Source organism: Trichoderma citrinoviride (assembly GCF_003025115.1).
Source record: "Trichoderma citrinoviride strain TUCIM 6016 unplaced genomic scaffold BBK36scaffold_8, whole genome shotgun sequence".
Taxonomy (NCBI): Eukaryota; Fungi; Ascomycota; class Sordariomycetes; order Hypocreales; family Hypocreaceae; genus Trichoderma; species Trichoderma citrinoviride.
In genome coordinates this window covers 1-22,555 of record NW_020194716.1, presented here as the reverse complement: position 1 = coordinate 22,555, position 22,555 = coordinate 1, and the positions used below count along the sequence as shown (strand labels likewise).

General features: G+C 43.8%; 7 protein-coding genes across 7 annotated transcripts; 2 read left to right on the top strand and 5 right to left on the bottom strand.

Annotated features, from left to right (window-relative positions):
- Positions 1 to 85: 85 nt before the first annotated feature.
- BBK36DRAFT_1159648 (hypothetical protein) lies at positions 86 to 1,867 on the bottom strand (the record flags this gene model as incomplete). The annotated part of the gene is made up of 2 exons (XM_024894221.1): positions 86 to 943; positions 1,004 to 1,867. The coding sequence occupies 2 exons, from the start codon at positions 1,865 to 1,867 to the stop codon at positions 86 to 88; spliced, it is 1,722 nt and encodes a 573-aa protein (XP_024748815.1).
- A 2,752-nt stretch (positions 1,868 to 4,619) lies between these two features.
- Positions 4,620 to 4,959, top strand: BBK36DRAFT_1169208 (hypothetical protein; the record flags this gene model as incomplete). Its single annotated transcript, XM_024895279.1, has 2 exons — positions 4,620 to 4,803; positions 4,856 to 4,959. 2 exons carry the CDS (start codon positions 4,620 to 4,622, stop codon positions 4,957 to 4,959), a joined length of 288 nt encoding a protein of 95 aa, XP_024748814.1.
- A 555-nt stretch (positions 4,960 to 5,514) lies between these two features.
- Positions 5,515 to 7,269, bottom strand: BBK36DRAFT_1120706 (general substrate transporter; the record flags this gene model as incomplete). The annotated part of the gene is made up of 4 exons (XM_024890730.1): positions 5,515 to 5,645; positions 5,733 to 6,690; positions 6,749 to 6,849; positions 6,924 to 7,269. The coding sequence occupies 4 exons, from the start codon at positions 7,267 to 7,269 to the stop codon at positions 5,515 to 5,517; spliced, it is 1,536 nt and encodes a 511-aa protein (XP_024748813.1).
- Positions 7,270 to 8,442: 1,173 nt separating this feature from the next.
- On the bottom strand, positions 8,443 to 11,671 carry BBK36DRAFT_1121182 (hypothetical protein; the record flags this gene model as incomplete). The annotated part of the gene is made up of 3 exons (XM_024890796.1): positions 8,443 to 9,696; positions 9,754 to 10,961; positions 11,047 to 11,671. 3 exons carry the CDS (start codon positions 11,669 to 11,671, stop codon positions 8,443 to 8,445), a joined length of 3,087 nt encoding a protein of 1,028 aa, XP_024748812.1.
- Positions 11,672 to 12,585: 914 nt separating this feature from the next.
- BBK36DRAFT_1120958 (glycoside hydrolase family 28 protein) lies at positions 12,586 to 14,201 on the top strand (the record flags this gene model as incomplete). The annotated part of the gene is made up of 7 exons (XM_024890764.1): positions 12,586 to 12,849; positions 12,904 to 13,160; positions 13,214 to 13,289; positions 13,346 to 13,414; positions 13,473 to 13,643; positions 13,707 to 13,812; positions 13,879 to 14,201. The coding sequence occupies 7 exons, from the start codon at positions 12,586 to 12,588 to the stop codon at positions 14,199 to 14,201; spliced, it is 1,266 nt and encodes a 421-aa protein (XP_024748811.1).
- Positions 14,202 to 14,280: 79 nt separating this feature from the next.
- Positions 14,281 to 16,013, bottom strand: BBK36DRAFT_1169204 (alkaline phosphatase-like protein; the record flags this gene model as incomplete). The annotated part of the gene is made up of 2 exons (XM_024895278.1): positions 14,281 to 14,323; positions 14,413 to 16,013. The coding sequence occupies 2 exons, from the start codon at positions 16,011 to 16,013 to the stop codon at positions 14,281 to 14,283; spliced, it is 1,644 nt and encodes a 547-aa protein (XP_024748810.1).
- Positions 16,014 to 16,975: 962 nt separating this feature from the next.
- On the bottom strand, positions 16,976 to 19,433 carry BBK36DRAFT_66113 (hypothetical protein; the record flags this gene model as incomplete). Its single annotated transcript, XM_024898457.1, has 7 exons — positions 16,976 to 17,113; positions 17,243 to 18,463; positions 18,540 to 18,571; positions 18,640 to 18,850; positions 18,918 to 18,988; positions 19,019 to 19,269; positions 19,327 to 19,433. 7 exons carry the CDS (start codon positions 19,431 to 19,433, stop codon positions 16,976 to 16,978), a joined length of 2,031 nt encoding a protein of 676 aa, XP_024748809.1.
- Between the last annotated feature and the right edge of the window lie 3,122 nt (positions 19,434 to 22,555).

Below are 22,555 nucleotides of genomic sequence, written 5' to 3'. Positions count from 1 at the left end.
TTGTTTAGCCAAGATAGCGTTTTAGGACACGTAAATTACAGGATGCGTCTTTACACAAGGGTATGAATAAGAAATGGCTATGTCTCTATAGAAGTAAAAGGTCAACTCCTAGTCTTTGCTGGACTGTCTTCCAATCTATTACCACCAGATCGGGATCTAAACCACGAGCAGTAGCTTCCTGAGATCTCTCATGCCATATGTGGTGGATAACTTTCCCAGCTATGAAACGATTCTGCATCCCTATCTGGCTTGAGATGGCCAGCCATTTCTCGACGATGACCTGATCTTCTTTTCCAGTAGCTTCAGTGGCAGCAATAAAGACAGGCCATAGGGATATTGACCCTCCTCGCCTGTGCATAAAGGTCATGGCGTCCGCAAGCACGGATCTGACCAAGTCTCGAACGCCACGGGGAGGAACCTTGAGAACAGCTTGGTGCAGATAAATTAGTGCCGCGGTACGGAAAAGTCGGAGGTGCAGGTTATTCAGAAAGCCGAGTAACTCCCTTTCCGGTAGTGATTCAAGAAAGATCTCGCGGTCCGGAACATCGAGATCCAGACCAATGCCAGAGTGATTCTGTGGTGATAATTCGACGAAGTATGCCTGAATGGAGACGCCTAGATCATCCGGGACAACGCCCAGTGCCAGCTTCTCCGCAAGTAGCCTGATGGATGAAATGGTGCGTAAAACTTTGCAGCTGGCGCCTACTGTGTACCCAAAGTTTTCGCGAGTTGCAACGCCGGCCAGGAGAATGTCCGTTATTGGGGACGAGCCATAGACCTTCGCGTTTCCTGTCTGTGAGATCTCGAACGAGAGCGCGAGGCTCTGAGATATTACCCAAGAGTGCGCCGACTGACTCCAAGGCTTTTGTTCAACAAATTGCGTGACGAATCCCCCGACACCGTCAAAGTGATTCCTCCAGGCGGTTGAGCCCCGCGCGTTCCCCTGTGACGCAAAAAGAATTATTATCAGGGAGCTTTCAAGTCCTCAATAGCTATCACTTACCTCGGATATCATCAGCGTATACAGAGTCGCAGCGCAGGCATCGTATTCTTCTTCCTTGGTGACGATCAGACTCCGACTTAGTTCTCTTAACGAAATGCCGTAGTGCTTCATTGCAACAGACTCTTTGCGATGAGAAGACGCACGGTTGTCCTTATGCAAGTTGGCCATGTTAAATGCTGATTGGGCAAGAATGGCATGGTATAATGCGCGCGAGGCGGCGGAGGAGTTTCGAAGCGCTGTCGATGGATAGACAGATTTCCATGGGTTTTCAGCACCATCCACTGGGATCATCAGAGGAGCGATCCACGTCACATAGTGGTGGAATATCATAGCCTCCTCCCTCGACCCTGATAAGCAATCGATTATTGTGGGTGTCAGGGAGCGCGCCACGAAATTGAAGTCTGCGCTTAACGGCGAGTAGTAAAAGCGCGCTGGACGAGGAGATGAAGATAGAAATTCCGTGGCGCCAGAGGACGACGTATCCTCGGCAAAAACATCCGATTCTGTGCGTATATCCGATGGATAAGCATTAAAGACAATGAATGGACTGGAGGAACACGAGGGCTCTGGACTTGCGGCATCAATGTCGTCCATCTCGTCAATCAGGCGTTGAAGGCTCCCTTCCTTGAGGGTCGGCCGGCCGCGCCATGTATGCTCGAAATCCATGCTCCTGCGACAGAATGGCGGATACGCGCCAGTCTTGGGATCTACCCAGACCAGCTCGATGCCGTAGCCTTCGCATTCGACCTTGTACTTTCTGCACGGGTTGCAGGGCAGACCGACGCCATCGCATTTGACACGCCGGCGGCGGCAAGTCCAGCAGGCGGAAAAGGACCTGGTGACCTGCTTGCGTGCTCGAGTCATCGTGTGTGAGATGTGAGCAGTGTTTCCCGTGATCGCTGCGCAAGCTGTTGCAAAGGCGTAGAGACTTGATCGAGTAAAGCTCCCGACTGGGCACAAGTTGGTAGATATATCATCACGTGTAGAATTTCAAGAAAGATAGAATGGCAATAACGATTCTTGAAATTGCCAACCCCGCTGGGATCGCAACTTATATGCATCCCGTCCATGCTAGCCATGGCCATCACAAATACCTAAGGTATGTAGCTTCGTCCTGGGTTGAAACAGTATGTGCACCGTATGCCCCGCAAATGCAGTAATGTCTGCGGCGTACCCGCACGAGGTCTTTGGTTCCGGCCCCTCTAATCCCTACATTGCCCACTTACGCCTGCATAGAGTCGATCCTGGCAATTGACAGCTTCACGTATATAAAGAGCTGGATGCGAAGAGGTTCAAGACGAGAGACGGGGCTACAGATACAATCGGATTGAATGAGAACAGAACAAGTCAAGAACAGAAATAAGTCATAAGCTGCTAACAGCGACAAATTGTCAACATGTGTAATTGCGTGCGTGGTTAGCATTATCTGCGCCGTGGAAATGAAACTAAGCATGGCGTGACTGAGCTTGAGTGTTCTGCGACTATACACTTTTCAAGCCGTATGGCTGGCTCGCCAATCAATCCGTCACATGTTTATCACTCTAACCTTCCACTCACTGGCAAGTATGCGGGTGTTCCCAAATCCCAATAGTTCCAATAGTAGCTCTGACGAGTAGCTCTTGAGGTTACAGATCTACACATCTTTTCAAGGCGTAAAATAAGGAATTGCGAAAAGTAGAAATCTACCTCTCTCGTTATACACTCTGGAGTGACACGTAGGGCCGAGCCAGCAAATACTCATTATGCCTATAAAATCTCAAGGTCACCGAGGCTGCACTTTGTTATTCGATTTGTGAGAGGAAGTATTGCAGAATGGACATGAAGAATGGGGCATACTGATTGTCTAGACAACGGCTGCGGAATGTGTTCTTCGAGTGGTTGTGCTGGGCCATTTACCAGTGAGCTCAATGAAGAGTCTTCTTCACAATTTGGACCGGTAATTTACTTCAAGCTTCGCTTATAATCAGGCGACAAAGTTATCATTTGCTCTGGGCTGGCACTTTGGTTTTTCGTCGGCTGTCCTACATCTCGCGTCCTAGGGTTTGTGTAATATGGCCTAGATAAAGAACTCCACCAGGGCACTGGACAAGGCAGAGTGCTTTTTTAATATACTTGTGACATCGACTGTATCACACTCCGTACAAGAGCAAAGGGTGGTACTCGAAGTACTGCTGCTATTGTTCTTCTTCACTCTACGATTGGTGTGTCTTCCAAGAGGAAATGACAGCCTGATAGCCTGATGAGAAGATGAGATGCGTGCCATGTTATGACAACCATCACTTCAAAACCCATCCCGATAACTTGGAGCTTGATGTATACTGAACGATATTCGAATTTGTTAGTAAAGTCAGTTTATGATTGCAAAACTCGTTAATTGACCTGGCTGCGAGTGCTATTATTAGGTAGATTACGCTTTGTCTGCATTCACGCCCGGTATCGCACTGGAAAGGCTTCGCGAACCAGACAAATTTCGAAAAGCCGACATCGTATGAGTGGGATGTGACGTGTTGCAAGCGGACTAGATTTACCTCTATTGACATTATTTTGCAGTGATGTGTGCCTTTGATCATATATCACGTTGGGATATATATACTCGACGAGGCTGGCATATTGGTAATCTTGGTTGTTGTCCCATGGGGTAATCGTTGAGTTCTTATTATTCAGAGGCTGACCTGGCCCGCTGCCGATCTCTTTGTATCGGAACTAGCGCTTATCCTAGCCACGACACACATCATGCAACTAAGATTGAGATCCTTGCAATATGAGCCTTACGGCTTCATATAGGAAATCGCCCAGGGAATGTCGGGCGATCGGCCGTTAACCAACGACGTATGAGAAGACTCACGCATGTACTGAGTCTACGTGACCCTTTAGTGTCCTATTTACAATTATGATTCTCTAGTAGTAATAGTTTATCTCTCTAAATTGTGGTAAACTACTTTGTAAGCAGTTGATGTTAATAGTGACATAAGATAAGTACGACTCCAGAAGTAACAGAGAGCAATTCGTGCAGCCTCTCACAGACCAGATGAAAGGTTTTGACAAAACAGAACGGACCATTGCTGAACTTGCCTGTTAGAGAGAATCGGAAATACTTATTATGTCTCATTTTAAAAAGTCACTCGCAGAATGGAGAAACAACGCCGATAAAATAATTGGCTATACACCCACATCTCGTATCCATGCCCTTCTGATGCAGATATTTGGCGGATGCCCGGCGCCAAGGCGGTGCAATATGCTGACTTTTCCGGCAACGTACGACTCGTTATAGAGTGCCTGAACCCCATGTAATGCAGGGAATCGACATCGTACTGGCTGTTTCCTCTTTTGATCCGTGCCAATGGGTAAGACTTCTGCCGTCTTATCATCGTGAAAGGCTCAGCTTCACAAAGTAAGCAAATATGTTGTGGGACTGAAAGCAAGACAAATCACTCCCACTGTGGTTATTCCACCATCTCGGCAATGATCTTCAGTCCTCAGTTGAGAGGACAATTATAAAAGGGCATCGAAATCCGGTTGAAACAGCAGCCAGTCCAAGCATATCAACCACTCTTCTCAACGAACACTCAACCCTTCTTACGATTCAGCAAGCTCTCATACTTTCATACTATTCATCATGAAGTTCTTCGCTTTGGGCCTTCTCTTTGCCAGCTCTGCTATGGCCGGACAGATCTTGTTCTGCAACCAGGAAGACTGTTCTGGTAGCTGCAGCTTCCAAAGCCCTGCTGGCAATGGAGCTTGCATTCAACTTGGCGGTATCTCGAGTGCCAAGGCGACTCAAGTAGATGCCGGGTGCAGCTGTGAGTAGATTAGTCTCGCACCTTCTCATGAATAACTGCCTAATAAGCTCAGTCTCCGTTTATACCGACCCCAACTGCAGCGACTTTGCCACCACTGTTGGCCTCGACAGCTGTGTATTTGCCCCTATCTTGGGCTCCTACTCTTACGACTGTTAGATTGGCAGGTGGCACTTACTGGATTCCCACTCCATGAATCCACATGACGACATGGTAGAAAACGTGGAAGCCCGCGACTATATATAAATAGCTCCCTTCACATATGTAGTCCTCAATACGATAGTTTGCTTCTGACTACTATACACTGCCTCTAGTACTATATGCATGACAGCACTGCCTAAGTATGAATTAGTTGCAGGGCTAAGATTCCAGACACTGACGTTACTGAAACGAATGATACTCATACTCTTCACATTGCAAGGAGTAAGATCACAACTAATGTTCTGCAATCAAGCATCTGCGAGGTGATGTAACGATCAATCTTACGTGATGTACACCACTTCCATATATCGGCTATCCTGCAAAGTACAATTACATCTTACTGTTATCCCATTGGCTGGAAACCCACCGTTCGTATGAGTTGGTGGTGTGTCCTTTAAGCTCTTCATCACGCGCACGCTAGGTTCTTCTTATCTGGGAATAGGATAATTGTGGAAAGACTTGCTCGAGCTCACTCTAGGTTTAAATCTGAGTTCGCATCCCCAGTACATTGCCTCAAGCTTCATTCACCTCGACGTGAAGCTTCCCCTTGTCTGCCTCCTCCACCAGTTGGTGAAGTCTGTCAGCTTTCGGCAGAGTGCTAGACTTCCAAGGCTTTACACCAGTAGCGAAAAGTTCGTCAATATCTGGAAAACGGGTTAACTGCGTGCTGCGTCACGATGAAGACTAAAAGATCCAACTGGTAAGGGGAGACTTGTGTATGAGATCATTACCTTCTAGGCTTCTTCGCTTAGTCTCTGGAAAAAAGAAGAATGCGTGAAGACAGGCAACAGCATTAAACGTGCCAAAAATGATGAACGTCTTCCACTGGATATTTTGAAAAGCCGGGGGCGTATAATAATTGTTGGCGAAGCCCAGAATCCAGTTAGCAGACGTTGCAATCGATACGGCCTTGCCTCTTAGGCGAATGGGATAGATCTCTGATGGATAACACCAGGATATTGGAGCCCAGGTGAAACTGTATGTCGCAACCAAAAGGTATGTAAACGCTATCACAGCAGCTTTGGCTGACTGTGCACCGTCATTCATCGTCCATGTCACCGCACTTGACCCATCAAAGCCTCCGGGTACATAATGACCGTACTGCGCCATGACGCCCGCCGTAGAGTATAGCCATATCATCATGAAGAATGCACCTCCAATAAGCGCAGGGCGTCGACCGATGCGATCCAGAAAGAAGATGGCTGGCAAAGTGAAGATAACGTTAATAATGTACTGAACGCTCGATGCGATGAGCTTGACATTGCCAGTAAGACCAGCCATCTGGAAGATGTACACGATGTAGTATAGCAATGCATTATTGCCGCTCAATTGTGTCCAGATATGGACGAAGATTCCGTTCGAAATGCGGTGGATGTTGTCACGATGGATCAACTCGGCCCATTTCACTTGGCCTTGCGATTCTGCAACGGCCATTGATTCTCGAATCTCGGCGTACTGCGCTTGCACAATTGGAGCTTGGTGGTTGCCTTGGCCATGAATGCTAGCGAGCACATCCAGAGCATCCTCCCATCTGTCCTGAGAGGCAAGCCAACGTGGCGATTCAGGAATAAAGAACAGCGCTGTAAGTAACACGATGGCAGGAAAAATTTGTACTGCCCACGGCACTCGGAATACCGCCTCCGATTTTGTGTATGACGTTCCGAAGGTAATGTAGTACATGATGAGAGCCTGGGATCGGTGAGCTATGGTTCCGACTGCCATTGCACGCTGACAGATGCTCGCTTACTCCCCAAGTAATGCTCCATTGTTGGAAACTCAAGATACGGCCCCTTGTTTCCGGGAGCGACAGTTCAGCTAGAAAGAGTGGCCCAGTAGAGGTGAACATGCCTGCCATTCAACTTAGCTTTTGTATATTCATCTGGGTAGATCAACGATCTTGCAAGTCGAGCGCTATATCTTACCAACTGCTCCGCCGCAGAGTAGCCTGCCAACTATCAACATTGCTATGTCAATACTGGCCGTACATATGATGGCGCCAATCACAAAAATAATGCACCCTGCCATCAAAGTATGCCTGCGACCAAACCTGTCAACGACAAGCATGTTGACTAGGCATCCCAAGAAGGAGCCGCCAGATATGCTGGCAGTAATACCGCCTTGCTGGTCAGCGGTCGGACTGTCAAATCTCTCTTTGAATGGTTTGGTGCTGAGGATCGCTGAGAGAGACGATATGTCAAAGCCTTGCAGCAGGCCTCCGATGACTAGGAAAGCCGTGATGACGTAGATGTTACTTATCTTGTAAGCCATCTTGAACAGAATCGACTTCGAGGGTAATGTGAAAGTGTAAGGGAGCGGAAACATTCACAGTAAGAAGTGCTATTTGTCTGTCTTGTATATATAATTACGGAGGTTAAGGCGTGTCATTCAGCAACCCAACTCCCTGTCGCCGATATCGCCAATTTGGGTATTTCATCAGCGTCCTGGCTCTGTCAAAGAAATTTGTAGACAGGACTAATGCCGAAGCAAAGAGAGAAGTGTCAATTTACCGCGGCCAAGCAATCCCTCTGATACGAAGAGGCTGAACAGGACTCCCCAGAATGTACTCACTCGTAGTGCGACGGACAGTCACCGCATCGCGCAATCCTTTGCTGATAGGCACTCTAAAGTAACAAGCTTATACCACTGCACCTTGCACCCAAATGTTATGAGCATGGATCGTGATTAAAGCGGCATGCCGTGGGGCTTCCGTTTCTACACAGAGAACTACATAGTAGCAGCAATTTCCACGAGACACGCCCAATGACACCGAGATCATCGGCACCAAGCTTCCGTGAAAACCGGGGTTATTTCCGCGCCAGACTTCCTGGAGCTGTCGCGACATATATAAGGTCTATCACGACATCTGTCGCTATCCTAGAATCTGGCGACGCTCAATGAACTCTATCCCAAAGGGGGATTGAACAGCGACTTCCGATGATGTCTTACGACGGAAGAGCGAATTGCAGGTGCAGGACGAGGGTGCATCAAGTCTTGGCAGCGCAACCATGACATTAGCTCTGCCGTTAGCTGCTGGATCTTCTCGCCCATATGTAGCTTGCCTATTGTCAGATCAAACCAAGCTGGCAAAACATATGTGGTGAACCGCAAAAGATCCTTGGCAACGGCTCCTCGGCACAAGCTCAAGCCGCATGGCTCCCGGAGCAAGTGAGGGCAAACGGGATGTGAGTTGTCATGGTGAAGCTGCATTTCGAGCAGCTCAAAATGCCGCAACAGCGCGACTGTGAAGCGACCTTATGGCTTGTGAGAAATGAACCAGGCCAATGAATTCGGTGGAAGAAACAGGTGATTTTGCCTTTGAAACATCGTGCTCAATGAGCTGTGGAACTAGGAAGCAGTTGGGCTTTGCACGTGTTGGCATTGTGGTATTAAACCTGCTACGAGGTATTGTATGTATTGCAGCGTATTGGCGTGCACAACCTATCAGAGCTCAATTCTCTTCTCTGTAAATGGGATGAGTTTGACTGGTGCTGTAAGCCCATAGGGTTGGCCACCATAACTCCCTGCATACTGTGACTGCTCCCATGATTGGGTGACATTGACTTGAAGCAACCTGTTTCTCAAGGTTGAAGTGACCTCGATTTTAACATCGTTTACGCCAGGTCTTAAATATGGTGTGATGTCGACAATTGCATCTGTGATGTCGATTGGGCCAGTCCATTCGCTGTTGATCCAAAGGCGGACAGTATTGAATACGGGACCCAGATCTATCAAAGCACCATTGGTGGCCCCTTGGGGGCTCCAAGCGAAGCGAGATGTGTACGTACCGACGCCAGACGTGTTATTGAGGCCGGTAATGTTGTACCATGGGATAAGCTTGTCAAGCTCGAAAGAGTGATACCGGTACGTAGAGGTGTAGTTGTGAAATCTGTCCGGGTTGGGAAGCCAATCTTGGATCGTGACATTCCACGGACCTAGTTCCAACGGAGTTGATTGTTCGTCGAGGCCACTAAGGGTAAACTTTCGGCCATCGCTCAAGGTGATCTCTTTGCTTCCTTTCGACGAAGAACGAGCGATGATGGAATGGCTGCTGGCAGCGTAGCTCAGATACTCGACATTTGTTTTGGCAACGTGCACGTCCGGCACGCGAACATTTGCGAAGAATCCATGGGGCGCAAATGCCAGTATGGTAGACTGGTTTGACCGAAGCTCGACCCAGACATTGAACCTGTCTCCAGACGTTGTATAGTTTACCACCGGGGCGATGGCCCCTGTCCATGCGTCTAATGTATACGGAATTCCGTCTCCTCTGATGGAAACTTCCGTAGCGTGGTCATCGTAGATGTCGGAGTTGTATACCCAGTAGTAGTCCACATGATTGTCTTCATCGATCCTGTGGACATACAAGATCGGGGCTGGAGCTAGGTTCTTTGCCGCAGGTTGCACATTTAGTGCCAGCAAAGCGTCAACTACTTGGTTCTCCGACTGCAGTGCTTTGACCGAAGGATATTTGAGCAGCTTTTGGACCTCTTGTTTGACGTGTTGGTCGCATGAGTCGCAGTAGTAAGGAGTTGTCTCGGGGACACCGCCGACGAAAAGGATGGGGAATCCGAGGTCAGCATATTCTTGAAATTTGGCAACGGCTTCAGATGTTATGTTAGTTGAATTATCCACAATGAAAGCGGAAAAACCTGGGCCGCTCTCTGCTAGCAGACCATTCGTGATAACTGCATTATCCTTGAGTCGTAGCTATGTTAGCACCAATTTGACATGAAACCAAAATGGGAACCGTACCAATTTCAGTAGCGAAGGGCTCACAGAAACGTAAGAATACCCGGCATTTTGCAGTGACTGATCCCAGAATATGTTTTCCCCCATGTTGTAGTGCTTAATGTCGACTGAGAGATACTTGTGACGGTATATGCCAATGTCCACCCTCGGAACACCAGACTGGAGAATCAGCTGTGTCCTAGCAATCCAGTCACCCATCTCCTTGACGTGAGACCAGCTGGGCTGTCTGGGGCCCCACATCTCCGAATACAACCATTCAAAAGTTGTAAGGCCAGGCCATTCGACCTCTGGTCGAAGCCCGGAGTAAGGGAAGCCATGAGTGACAATTCGATTGACACCGCCTGCGTAGTTGATCTTGCAGTCGTTGAGGATGACGGGCCAGGTGATTGCGTAAGACTCATAGCGGTGCGCTCCGAGCTCGCTGGAAAAGATTTGCTTCTTGCCCATCATGGCACCGCCGCCCATGGCGCGGAAGGCATCGATTACCCCATCGAAATAGTTGGACTCCGTCTCAGGCGCGTCAATGTGTGCAGCTGCCGAGTTCATGTCCCATGGTGGCGCTGAGTTTGGCGCAGTGGCGTAAGGTTGCAGGCTTCCCTGGAGGCCCCATTTGCTTGTCCACTTGGAAAGGCCATCCAGGTGATACTGTTCATACATCTCTTGGAGACACTGGTAATAGTCATTGCGTAGTTTCCAGCTGATGTCCGTTCCATTGGCCTGGCTGTTGAAAGCGTAGTAAAAGTAACCGTTTGCGAGTGTGCTGGGCGGAAGGCCATTTGTCCCGAATAATGCCGGCAAAGCTAAGGTAATATCGTAACCCCGTGTCTTACGAAAGTACGAGCGCAGGTTGTCGGTCCAGAACAATGTTGCACGGAATTCAGCTGAATCTTCCCACGCATACAGCCCGAGCTGTCTCAAAAGATCGCCGTTCTCGCCACTCATCACATATTGCTCGGTAAAGCTCGTCCAGAGATCCGTTCCTTCTTTGCTGAAGTGATCAACAACATAGGCAAACCAGGAAGCCGGATTTCGAGGATCAGTCGCATTGTTGAACGCGCCTTGAGCAGCAAGATAGCCAGTTCGACGCTGATAGAATGCGAACAGGACGTAACTGCCTCCATCGGCTGGCGCCGTATAGTGCAGTTTGCCGTCTGTAACTGAGTCTGTGATGTCGACAACACTATCATAGTCGAGCTGAACCACTCGCGGATCTTTGGAGAGTACTTGAGGAGCAGGGAAAAGAATGGCAGTGAGCATAAAAGCTTGAAAACGCATTGTCCGTCTTGGATCTCTCACCTTTGCTTTTGCGTGCAACAACAGCGGCGACAAACTTGTTCGTGAAGTTGGTAAACGGAGCAACGAAATCCGGCTTGTTGGCATAACCTGCATCTGTTCGGCTAGGAGGAGGGACATCTCCGTCGAAAGTTTGCCCCGAGGCCAAGGTGATACTGCCGTATGCCAACTCGGTATTCATCCCCGGAGAGTCGGGATCCAAGATTGGAATTGAAGCGCCCTGCGTTGGCCCCAAGGCGAAGTCCACAAGGAGGTTCAGATCTTGCGAAGCCCTCAACATGGTGTTGAACTTTTGGCGCCATTTCTCTCCCCCATATCCATATATGGCCGGATCAACCACAGCCGGCTCGATGCCGTAGTTTTCCAAGCAGATAATCTCAACACCGCCCCATCCTGCTTGCTTAATCTGCTTCAAATCTGCGTATAAGACATCGTCGTCCACATCAGCATCTGGAACCCAGTAGCGAAATGTTGGCCGAGCCAAGCCCTTCGGATCAGCAAACTCTGAAGGAACATTGTACGTGATCCATGGGGCTGGACGACTACCGAACCCTGGGTTCTTGTCGGCAGTTGCCGCAGTGTTTCCGACCACCACCAGGCCAAACAATAACAACAATGACACCCTCATCTCAACCTTAATCCCTCTGGCAACAAATTAAAAAACGCGAAATTGCTCTGCTGTTGTCATATTAGGGACTTGCAAATGCGTAGGCACTGGTCGCTATGTAAGACAATTGGTGCTAGCCACGCCCATATACTCTGCTTCAATCGAGACGACATCGCCACGTGGCTTGGCACAATCAAGCTGGAGCAATCCATAGGCCAACGGAATCACATCATCGCAACCCTGCATCATCTCTTCATCAATAGTTCACTTTTCAACGTTTCGCTACCGGGTCAAACTGCGGGTTAAAGCACACCGAAGGCCAAAAGGTGAAATCATCTCCACATCTAACTAGGTTAAGCGGAATCGACCAACTCTTGCCGCTTTATCTCGACGTATGAGTTCCCTTGCGACGGGTCGCAGCGATGATGAAATCGAGTGCCCTGGACGGATGTGACTTGGACTAACTACTATCAGTACCTCGTTGAGGTTCCGAAGTTGCCGATCTTCGACTGCTACCCACACGCGGTAACGCACCTCGACCCTGTCTTGTCTCCTTCGTTCTCCGGCAGGTAGGGCCATCGCGTGGTTTCCAAAGTCATTGGTGGGCATTCTGCCGAAGTTTGTATCTCCGTTTAGCCAAAAGCAATATTCTTCCTATGTAAAATAGCACCTGGCTAGGACGAAATAGAAAAGTCTTTCCCGACGGGCCGATGAGGAGTTCCACCACCATCACAACGCGGTGAACGTGCATGTAATGCAAAATGGAACAATCTCCGGTTATCGGTGAGGAAAGGGGAGGAGTTTGAGAAACTCTTGAGTGGCAGGATGTAATCGGTAAATCACAGTTTCTTCTAATGTTATATAGCTTAGGAAATTAGCACTCTTCACCAGGTCCAACAAGGACGAATTGGTTTCGACATACCACGATTGCCATTATGAAGCTCTTTTCTTCGGTATTATGGGTTCTGACAACCATCCTGGTGGCGAATGCGCACAGCTTACCGTCTCCAGAACACACATGTGTTATCCCTGCTTCAAAAGATGGGAGTGATGATTCTCCTGCGATCCGCGAAGCGTTTGCCAAGTGTGGTAACAATGGGAAAGTTGTATTTCAGAAAGATACTACATACAGTATCCAGACCGTCTTGCAGCTACATAATTTGAAGAATGTTCAAGTGGATATGCTTGGCACTCTTGAGGTAGGGATTTGGCAATATCTTGACTGGTTGTCGTAGTTTATTAACCGTGTACAGTATTCGACAGATGTCCGGTACTGGATCCTTCACGGGTCATACTATTACTTCCAGAATATCTCTATTGCTCTGGAGTTTTCTGGCGAAAACATTGTAATTGACGGACATGGCTCTGGCACGATTAATGGCCAAGGCCAAGTGTGGTATGATCTGGCTCTTGGTGTTGGTGGGCTATACGGGCGTCCTATCCCATTCTGTCTACGAAACGTCAAAAATGCAGTGGCGAGGAATTTTAGAATCCTGCAGTCCGGTAAATGGTAAGCTCACGTGCTCCGCGTCTTTGTAAGGTGTCTCATTGACTTCGTTATAGGAACTTTGTCATGGTGGAATCTCAAAACGTTCTCGTGGACAATATCTATTTGTCTTCTACTTCTGACGACTTCCAGGTAAGTCGTTGAGCACTCAAAGTCTTCTGCAGCATCGCGTTATTAACTAGTTAAAGGCCAATCCAGGCAATCTTGGCAATACAGATGGATTCGACACCATTAACAGCAACAACATTACTATTCAGGTTGGCCCAAGGGTCCCATGAGCCATTTTAGAACATGACTGACATTCCTTTAAAATAGAACAGCTGGGCAAACGTTGGTGACGATTGTGTCAGTTTTAAGCCTGGTTCTACAAACATGCATGTCAAGAACTTGACCTGCTATAACAGCGCAGGCATTGCAATAGGCAGTCTTGGTCAATATGAAGGAGTGCGCGATGTCGTTGAAAATATCACGGCAGAAGACGTTTCTGTATGCTCACACCCAATCATTGCAACTATATGGTTAGTGATAGGAGACTAACATGTCATATAGCTCTACGGAAGCCGCAATGGAGCTTATATCAAGACGTATGTAGGTAAGAGAACCTACTGGCCTCCACAGGGTGGCGGCGGCGGGAATGGTTATGTTCGCAATGTTGGTACGTCTGCACAGAACTATGTTATTCCTATTTTGGGTATTCCCATATGCTAACAGCAATAACTAGTTTTCAAGAACTTCCACATAGAAAACATCACCGCTTCACCTGTTCTTATCCAACAGTGTACTCATTGGGCTGGATACAACGTGCCAGCATGTGCTGATACACCACCCACTGGTTTCTTTTCGAATATTTCGTGGTCTAACTTCACGGGATATATGAACGAAAAGGTCGGAACAAAGGCAATTAGCTGGACTTGTTCCCCTCTTGCAACATGTGAAGGGTTTTCGTTCAAGGACATCAATGTCAAGTCGGCAAACGGAACAGAAGGCACATATAGCTGCACGAATGTCGTTGGCTATGACTCGACCTGTCAGGCACAAAACTGAATGTAGAATAGATAGACTGTGAAAATATATATATATAATAAATCACAAACTGACTGCAATCACTTGAGGTACTCTATCCTTATGCCTTGGGGAGAACGTAGCCCTCCTCCAATTCTTCTCTCCTGGAGTTATCGTTAGTACAGCAGCAAAAAGAGATCATGCTGGTAGGTCAACTTACAGAAATACCCCAAATTCAGCCACATACGCCAACCAATACTTGATGAGCTCATTGAGGATTTCCGGCTTCTCTTCTGCCAGATCGTGAATTTCACCTATATCGTTGTCCATGTCATACAGCTGCCACTTTTCAGGGCCTTTGGGCTTGGGAATAAACACAGCTTTCCAATTCCCTTTGCGAATTGCTTGATGGAAGAAGAGCTCCCAGCCGGTTACGTGGTCTTCGTCGTGCACGCGGGGAGCTTCGCCAAGCAAATGCGGAAGCCAGGATTTGCCCTTCACCGGAACAACTTGTCGCCCTCTAAAGTCTGATCCCGGCTGTGGAATACCTGCCAGGTCAAGAATTGTCGGAAGAATGTCCATAACCGTGGTGAACGAATCAGTAATGCGCCCATTAGACGCATGGGCAAATCGTGGGTAATGGATGATGGCGGGGCAGCGAATGCCTCCTTCCGTGACATAGCCCTTGTGCATCCTACACGGCGCGGTGGAAGCTTGCGCCCACTGAGGGCCATACCAGATAAACGAGTCGCGATTACCGAGATTCTCATAGTCGTTGTTGTAATGTTTGTCAATGGACTTCTTGATAACGTCTCCTGTCATGGGAATTGCCTCAACAATTGCTCCCTCGGCTCCGTTATCGGACATGAAGATGACAAACGTATTGTCCCACTCGCCAATTTCCTTGACCTTGGCAATGACTTTGCCAATATTCTCATCCATTCGGTCGACCATGCCTGCAAATACCTCCATTGTTTTCGCCGACCACGCTTTTTCTTCCGCTGACATTGCATTCCACTCCTTTGTTGACGCAATGACTGGATGAGCTTCGACATCCTCTGGAAGGAGCCCAAGTTCAATCTGTCGTTTCAATCTCATATCCCGCAAAGCATCTGGGCCGTCGTCATATTTTCCTTTGTACTTTTTGATGTTGGATTCTGGCGCTTGAAGAGGCCAGTGTGGCGCCGTAAATGGGAGAAACGCGAAGAAGGGCTTTTCTTTGAGAGCCGCGCTGTCTTCCCTTTCGCCCAAAAAGTCAATTAGCCTTCGCGAGAAATAGTCTGAAGAGTAGAAGTCTTTAGGAAAGTCTTTAGTCTCGACTCTCTGATCGTCCTCGTAGTAGAGACTGGCCCAATGAGCAAACACAGGAGTGCCGTCAGAATGCTTCGGCTCGTAGGCATAGTGACTTGAGCCACCAGGTAGAAGGGCAAAGGAACGATCAAACCCTCGGGCATATGGCGTTCGCTCCTTTGTCAGGCCAAGGTGCCATTTCCCGCTCATGCATGTATAGTATCCTGCATCCTGGAGAATCTCTGGCAGAGCTGCAACGCGAAAATTGAGGTATCCTTCGTAGCCTGGTCGTCCGGACCATGGGACTGGCGGATCACGCCCACGGCCCCAGTACTCCATCTGTCCAAGGCCGGCAATGTGATTGTCAGTACCTGAAAGAAGCATCGAGCGTGTAGGGGAACACATCGATGCTGTGTGGAAGTTGGTCATGCGTATGCCAGAGGGCGCGTAAGCTAGAGCGTCGAGATTTGGCGTCTGGATCTCTCCACCAAAAGCACCAATGTCTGAGAAGCCGAGATCGTCGGCGACGATGAGGATGAAGTTGGGTTGCTTAGTGGGAGCCATGTTTGCAGACTGTAAGTATTGCTTTACTTGTAAAGTGAGAAGTGGCCTGGGTATAAAGAGCTGAGGGGAAAGTGCAGTAAGTATTAGATATTTTATATAGACGTACTTAGTATAAGTAGTATAAGAGAAGCTTAAAGCAGCAAGAGATTAAAAATATATTTAACCTATAGTAAAAGAGATATAAAAAGAGAGATTTAAATAAAGTAATTAATATAATTATAAAAAATAAGATATATATTATATAATTAATTATATATAATATTCTTTTTATTTTAAATCTTCTATATATTTATAAAATAATATTATAAATAATAATAAATTAAGATTTTATTATAAGTGAAAATAGTTTTTTTTTTAAAATAAACTTATTATTTTAAATATAGCTTTAGAATTTTTTTAGTTAAATTATATAAGTTTTATATAATTAATATAATAAAGTGATATATTTTATAAATTAATATTTTAATAGTAAGTAATATTACTACTTATTACTAATTATTTAGTAAACCTAAATAGTTATAATTAGATAAATATAAGTTTAGCACTCTTTTCCTAAATAAGTAGACTAATATCTAGAGAGAGAAATAGTATAGGAAATTTATAGCTAATTAGTCTTATGAAATAATATGCAGAGCGAATGTTAATTAATCCTTACGTCCGTCCAGCCTCGCTTTAGTGGGAGCCCCTGAGGTCTTGATATATCCTGATACAAGAGTAATTTATACATTGCAAACCTCGGCCACCCGCGTCTAGTCTGTAGGCGAGAACATTGAAAACTGACAATCGGAGGGTGCCAAACTTGCCATCCACGTCTCATCTGTGGGATCCCAACTGTTGTGTTGGATTTGATTATCCCAGGCATTCTAGCAGAGTTAGTATCGGCTTTTTAAAGGATGGAATGTTTTGAGGAGATGTGACATATGGACACAGGACACAGAAATATTGGAAAAGCGCTTACCCAATCAAACCCTTCGGGATTGTTCATCATATCCTCCATCGCCATCGATGTAGGCTCTACCATTCCGCTGAGGTCTAGGTCCGCTGACTGCTTGCTGGCCTCGTTTGCCTGCGTTTCGCCAGGGAAGAACACCTGGGGCTGGCTGTTTTCCAAGGCGAGACGTCCGGTGTCATCTGCAAAGTGTTACTAGCCTTACATAGTAAGAAGTCTGAAAGAGGATATGGGACAACGTACGATTAATATTACGCAGCCTCGACCTTCGGTCTCCCACTGGCTCCTCTCCTCTGTCTCTAGAGCCCGGATGGTTTCTCTTAGCACTTTGAAGCATTAGCGCCAGCGCTTTGGATGCCTTCCGAGCTTCCGTTGAGGTTTCACTGAATGTGGTCCAAATGCTGTACGAGGTCTCTAAAGTTTTTGATAGTTCTTCTTGGCTTTTGGGTGTCGAATTCATTGAGCCAGGGTATAGATTTGGTGGGTCGCTCGTCGTCTTCCAGGAGAGTTCCAGGCATAAGATCATCGCAGCCAGAAGAAAGTCATGGCTGGTTAGCGATGATATATACCATCTATCTCTATACAGCTGGCCCCCTGGTAACGTCTCGTCGTAGAGGTCACTCTGGTGGCGAATAATCTGCGTCGCTGCATCTACACACGACCACCTTGAGTAAGCATATCTCAGATCTGATCGGTAGTCGGTCAAGTATCTGCGATGAAGCACGCATCGGGCTTTCTGATAGAGCAATTCGAGATTATACCGTTGCATGATGAGGTCTGGTGGATCGGTAATAGACATGGTCATGGTACGGATGCGCAAAAAAGGCGGCAAAGAGGTATGTGCGTCCTGGAGATTCTTATCAAGCTGCGTCACCTCCTCGTGCATTGCACCTCCTGTCAAGTATGTTTTTTCGACAATCCGGGCGAAAACAGACACAAGCTTTCCTTTCATGATTGTGTATGTCACCGGAGTACGCTCCGTAATTGGCCGAGGCGTGGGAAGCACCTTTGTCGTCTCGTCAAAGTCCTCGTCAAGAAGGTTATGAGGCAGGCCCGCGTCGCACTGCGAATCAGATATCGTTCTAGGAAGACCAACTTGGAACGAAACAAGATGGTCTACTTGCCATATCAATGCCCAGGCCCGTCTCCGCATTTCACCTTCAAAAACCGAAAGATTCTGATAATGTTTTGAATCGCGATGGTAGCCCATATGCATGGCCAGCTTAACGATGACGCTGACCAGAATAGAAATGCCAATCTGGCTATCTCTGGTCCTCATGAATTCTGTTCCGGAGTAGAGTAGGAGGGCCTCGATCTTGTATCGACCTGGTCTGGTGTAGTCTGCGAGGGCTAGGCATTGCGCAGCACGGGTTCTGTAGAAATCGCGAGCGCGCCTTGGCTCACCCAGCGAGCCCGGAAGTGCATCGCCTGCGCGCTGGTAGAAGGAGACTGAGTAGCACAAGATATTGAAGAGGAGACCGACCCAAGCAACAGGTGCTGCCTGTTAGTTCTCCCAAAATTGAGTGTACTATAGTTGTCATCAGTTTTCGTTTGTAGATATATTCTCAAATAGTTACCTCTTTATAAAAGGTCGGGATATGGAGGACCACTGAAATTTTATAAGCATTTATTCTACACCTTAGAGAAGTATTAGGGCATTGCCGTGCCCTCACATACTTAGTATAGGCTCCTTAGAGTTAAAGTACCGAGAAACGAGCCGGTCGGCAACAGGCCTTGAAGGGAGGGATGCCAGCAGATCAGACCGGTTCATTGACGGTGATAGTCCAAAAAACAATGTCAGTCCGTAATTCTCTTCTTCTGCAGTGTCTGGAAGGGGGTCGCCGCGTGCTTGTTCGAGGGTATCTGTGCAGCCCTTGAGCTCTGCTATCTTTAGTTGCATTAGCTTTGCTGCGGAAAAGAGGCCACCGACATGTCCGTTTTCGGCAAACACCTACATCGTCTATGATAGCTTGCCAATGCGTATCATCAAACCATCTTGTGCCCATCTGATCTCCAAGCATTGTCCCTGGAGTGCCGATCTCTTGCGACAGCCCACCATCATTGTCGGGAACTGCTACACGAATCGCTGCCGCGTCGGCGCTTTGGTTTTGCAGACCGGAATTTCGAGCTCCCAAGGAAAGCACGAGATTTTCCAAGTGACGTACCCTCTCAGCAATGTCGCCAGAGTAGGTCACCCGGCGAGCTTGAGCAGTTCTGTTGCGCACCGCAGGAGTGGCATACTGGCATGATTGAGACTGGTTGCGTTTTGCGCAGTTGTCGCAAGGATGCCCTCGGTCGCACTTGAGCCTTGAGGTAATTGGATGAGATAAATTAGATATGTATAAAAAGGAGGCCTGTACTTACTTCTTTTGTCTGCAGTATGTACAGGACAGTTGAGGTCTGAACCGCCGCCCTTTATTGTAAGATGGTGGGTTTATAGAAGGGTCCCTCCTCTCTGATAAGGTTGCCATTCGATTCGCTTATGTGGGGGAGCAACAATTGCTTTACTATTATAGTACAGAGGTGTTTAATAGCGCCTGATAGAAAACACAGAAGCCGTGCAGTTATGTGCTGGGTTGAGATAAAAGTAAATAACATTCTTTATAAATGAGTGTGATAAACTAGTGTTCTTATAATTAGTAAGAACAGTCTTTCCTAAAGGATAAACCTAAGGTTTAAGGGTTTATATTAGCAGAGAGGTTAGGTTAAATGTATTAATAGTAACTTATTATATAGCTAGGAATATAAGCAGTAGATATCTAGATTTTAATCTAGTTATATTATTATTACTATACTACTTATATAATAATAACTATCTATTTAAACTATCTAAATAAGTAATATAAATAAATCCTTATATAGCCAGTTATCTTAATATCCTTAATATACTTAATCCTTAAGTTTATTAAGTTATCCTTAATCTACTTAATAGTTAAGTTTATTAAGTAATTCCTAATTAGTTAAACAGCCTGATATTTATCTAGTGCTATCTCTTAAAAGTAGCCCTTTATTATAACTATAAGGTTAGGTTATAATATAATATCCCTCTCTTATTAGTCTTATCTTTAAGACTTTGCTTATTTTATTAAAACCTTATAAGTCCTTTACTTTTTTATAAGTGTTTTTTATTTATATATCCTTTTCTTTTTATACTAACTATAATAGTTAGCAGTAAGTATAAATATTTTAAGTTTTTTTAAATACCTTAGCAGTAAGCTTTAGAGCAGTTAATCTTACTTAAACTATTAATTATAAAACCTTATTAATACTATAAGAAATATAGTTTTTAGTGTTTTATATTAAAAACTAATTCTCTTTACTATTTAAGCTATATTTATTCTTAACAGCCTAGCTATAAAGCTTTTAGTTTATTAGTATCTTAACTTTATTATATAGCTAATAAAAGTGCTAATCTTAACTTTAAGCTAGAAAAGGCTAAAGAAGCATAGCTTAAAGCAAGTGTATATATTAAATGTCTTTATATATAAAAGAAGGAATAGGCTAAAAAAATATAAAGGGCTATTACTTATAGAATTAATAATCTAAAAGAGTTAAAGTAAGTAAAGAAGGCAGAGTATAAGGCAGTAAAGGCTATATACTAGGCAGAAGTATTAATACCTAATTTAGCTAGTTTTAATATCCTAGCTTCTTTTATTAACCTTATTAATTAGGACTAGTTTTTATTAAATCTCTTACTATTAACCTTTATAAGTTTAACTATTAATAAAAATAATTAACTAGGGTTTTTAAGTATTTAAGATATTTAATAAGTTCTTAAGTGTTATTAGCTTTATTATAATTTTTTTATTTTATAAGGTATTTTAGCTATTAGGTTTTTTTATTAAATTTTATCTAAAGTATTTATTTAACTTTATATTTAAGTTCTTTACCTTTAATTATAATTTTATTATAAATAATTTCGCCTATTTCTTTATTTACTATTACTTTCTTAAGTAGTAATATATAGAAAATATTATGTATACTTTATTTTTATTATCTTTCTTTTACTAAAAGGTTAAGTTTATAATTAACTTCTTTAATTTATTTTAAAACCTTATATAGTTTAAGTTTTTTTAAAATTAAGCTTATTACTTAGCTAATTTATTTTAATATTTAGTTATTTTTCTTTATATATATACTAAAGTAAGTAAACTATATCTCTCTCTTAAAGAATTAGTCTTTTAATTCTTCTTTAATTTATATACTTACTTATTCTTTCTTATATAAATTTAAGTTATATTCTTATCTTATTATACAGTTCTTTTAATTAATCTACTATAATAATTACTTTTTCTGTATTTTTACCTTATTATAATAGTTAAAATGCTTTTAGTTTAAATCTATAGTTTATATAAAATAGTAATTTCCTTATTAATTCTACTAGTATACTATTATATAAGATTTATACTATTAGTAAGTGTTTAACCTAGTTATTTTATTTAAAGTTAATATAGTATTATAAGTATATCTTAATAATCTAGTTAATCCTTTTTATCTATCTATCTATTTATAAATAATAAGCAGTACTAACTTTATAATTTAATCTAAGTCTAGCTATAAGTAATTACTAAAATTTTAAAATAAATATTAATCCTTTATTTAAAATAATTTTATTTAATAGTTTATAATTAGTATAAATATATTTTTAAAACTAATATACTAAGTCTTTAGCTATACTACTTTCCTTAGCTAGAATAAAGTAGCTTATTTTTATTAATTAGTTAACTATTATAAAGATACTATTTTAAGTTTTTCTTATTATTAGTTTTTTTAAAAGTAAAAGCTTAATAATATAGTTAAATAAGATTAATTCCTAAGGCTATGTTAAAACTTATAAGGGTTATAACTTTTTATAAGGAAAATAGCATCCTGCTTTTACTTATTTATATATAATATATTTTAAAATAACCTTTTAAACTATTTTTTTAATACTATTAAATTTATAATATTACTAAACTTACTAAGTGGTTTTCCTTATTCCTTAATATTTATATATTAAATATATATAAATTATCTTAACTACTTTTTTTTATAGTTTATTTAGTACTTAGATAAGTTTATTTATTATTAAGTAGCCCTTTTTTATAAAAGTGCCTTTTAGAAACTATTCTTTAATCTAGTTCTTAATATACTCTTTAATATTATTAATAATTAGATTATCTTCTTTAATTATAAATATAGTATTTAATATTTTTAATACTAAGTTTTTATCTTTATTATGCTATAGTACTTATACTTATATATCTAGGATTTTCTAAAAATAGTCTAGTCTTTTATTAAGTGTATTAGCTTTACTATTTTCTATTCCCTTATAATACTTAATAATTAAGTTAAATTTTAATAAATATTTATAATATTTAACTTATTTTTATAAAAGTTCTTATATAATAGTAAAGTAAGTAATATTTTTATAATTTATAAGGATTATTATAAGGAATTTACTTCCTTAACAGTAGTTTCTCTAGTGTTTTTTATTAAGTGCTATATAAATTGCCTTAAATTCCTTATTAGGGTTAGGGTTAGGGTTAGGGTTAGGGTTAGGGTTAGGGTTAGGGTTAGGGTTAGGGTTAGGGTTAGGGTTAGGGTTAGGGTT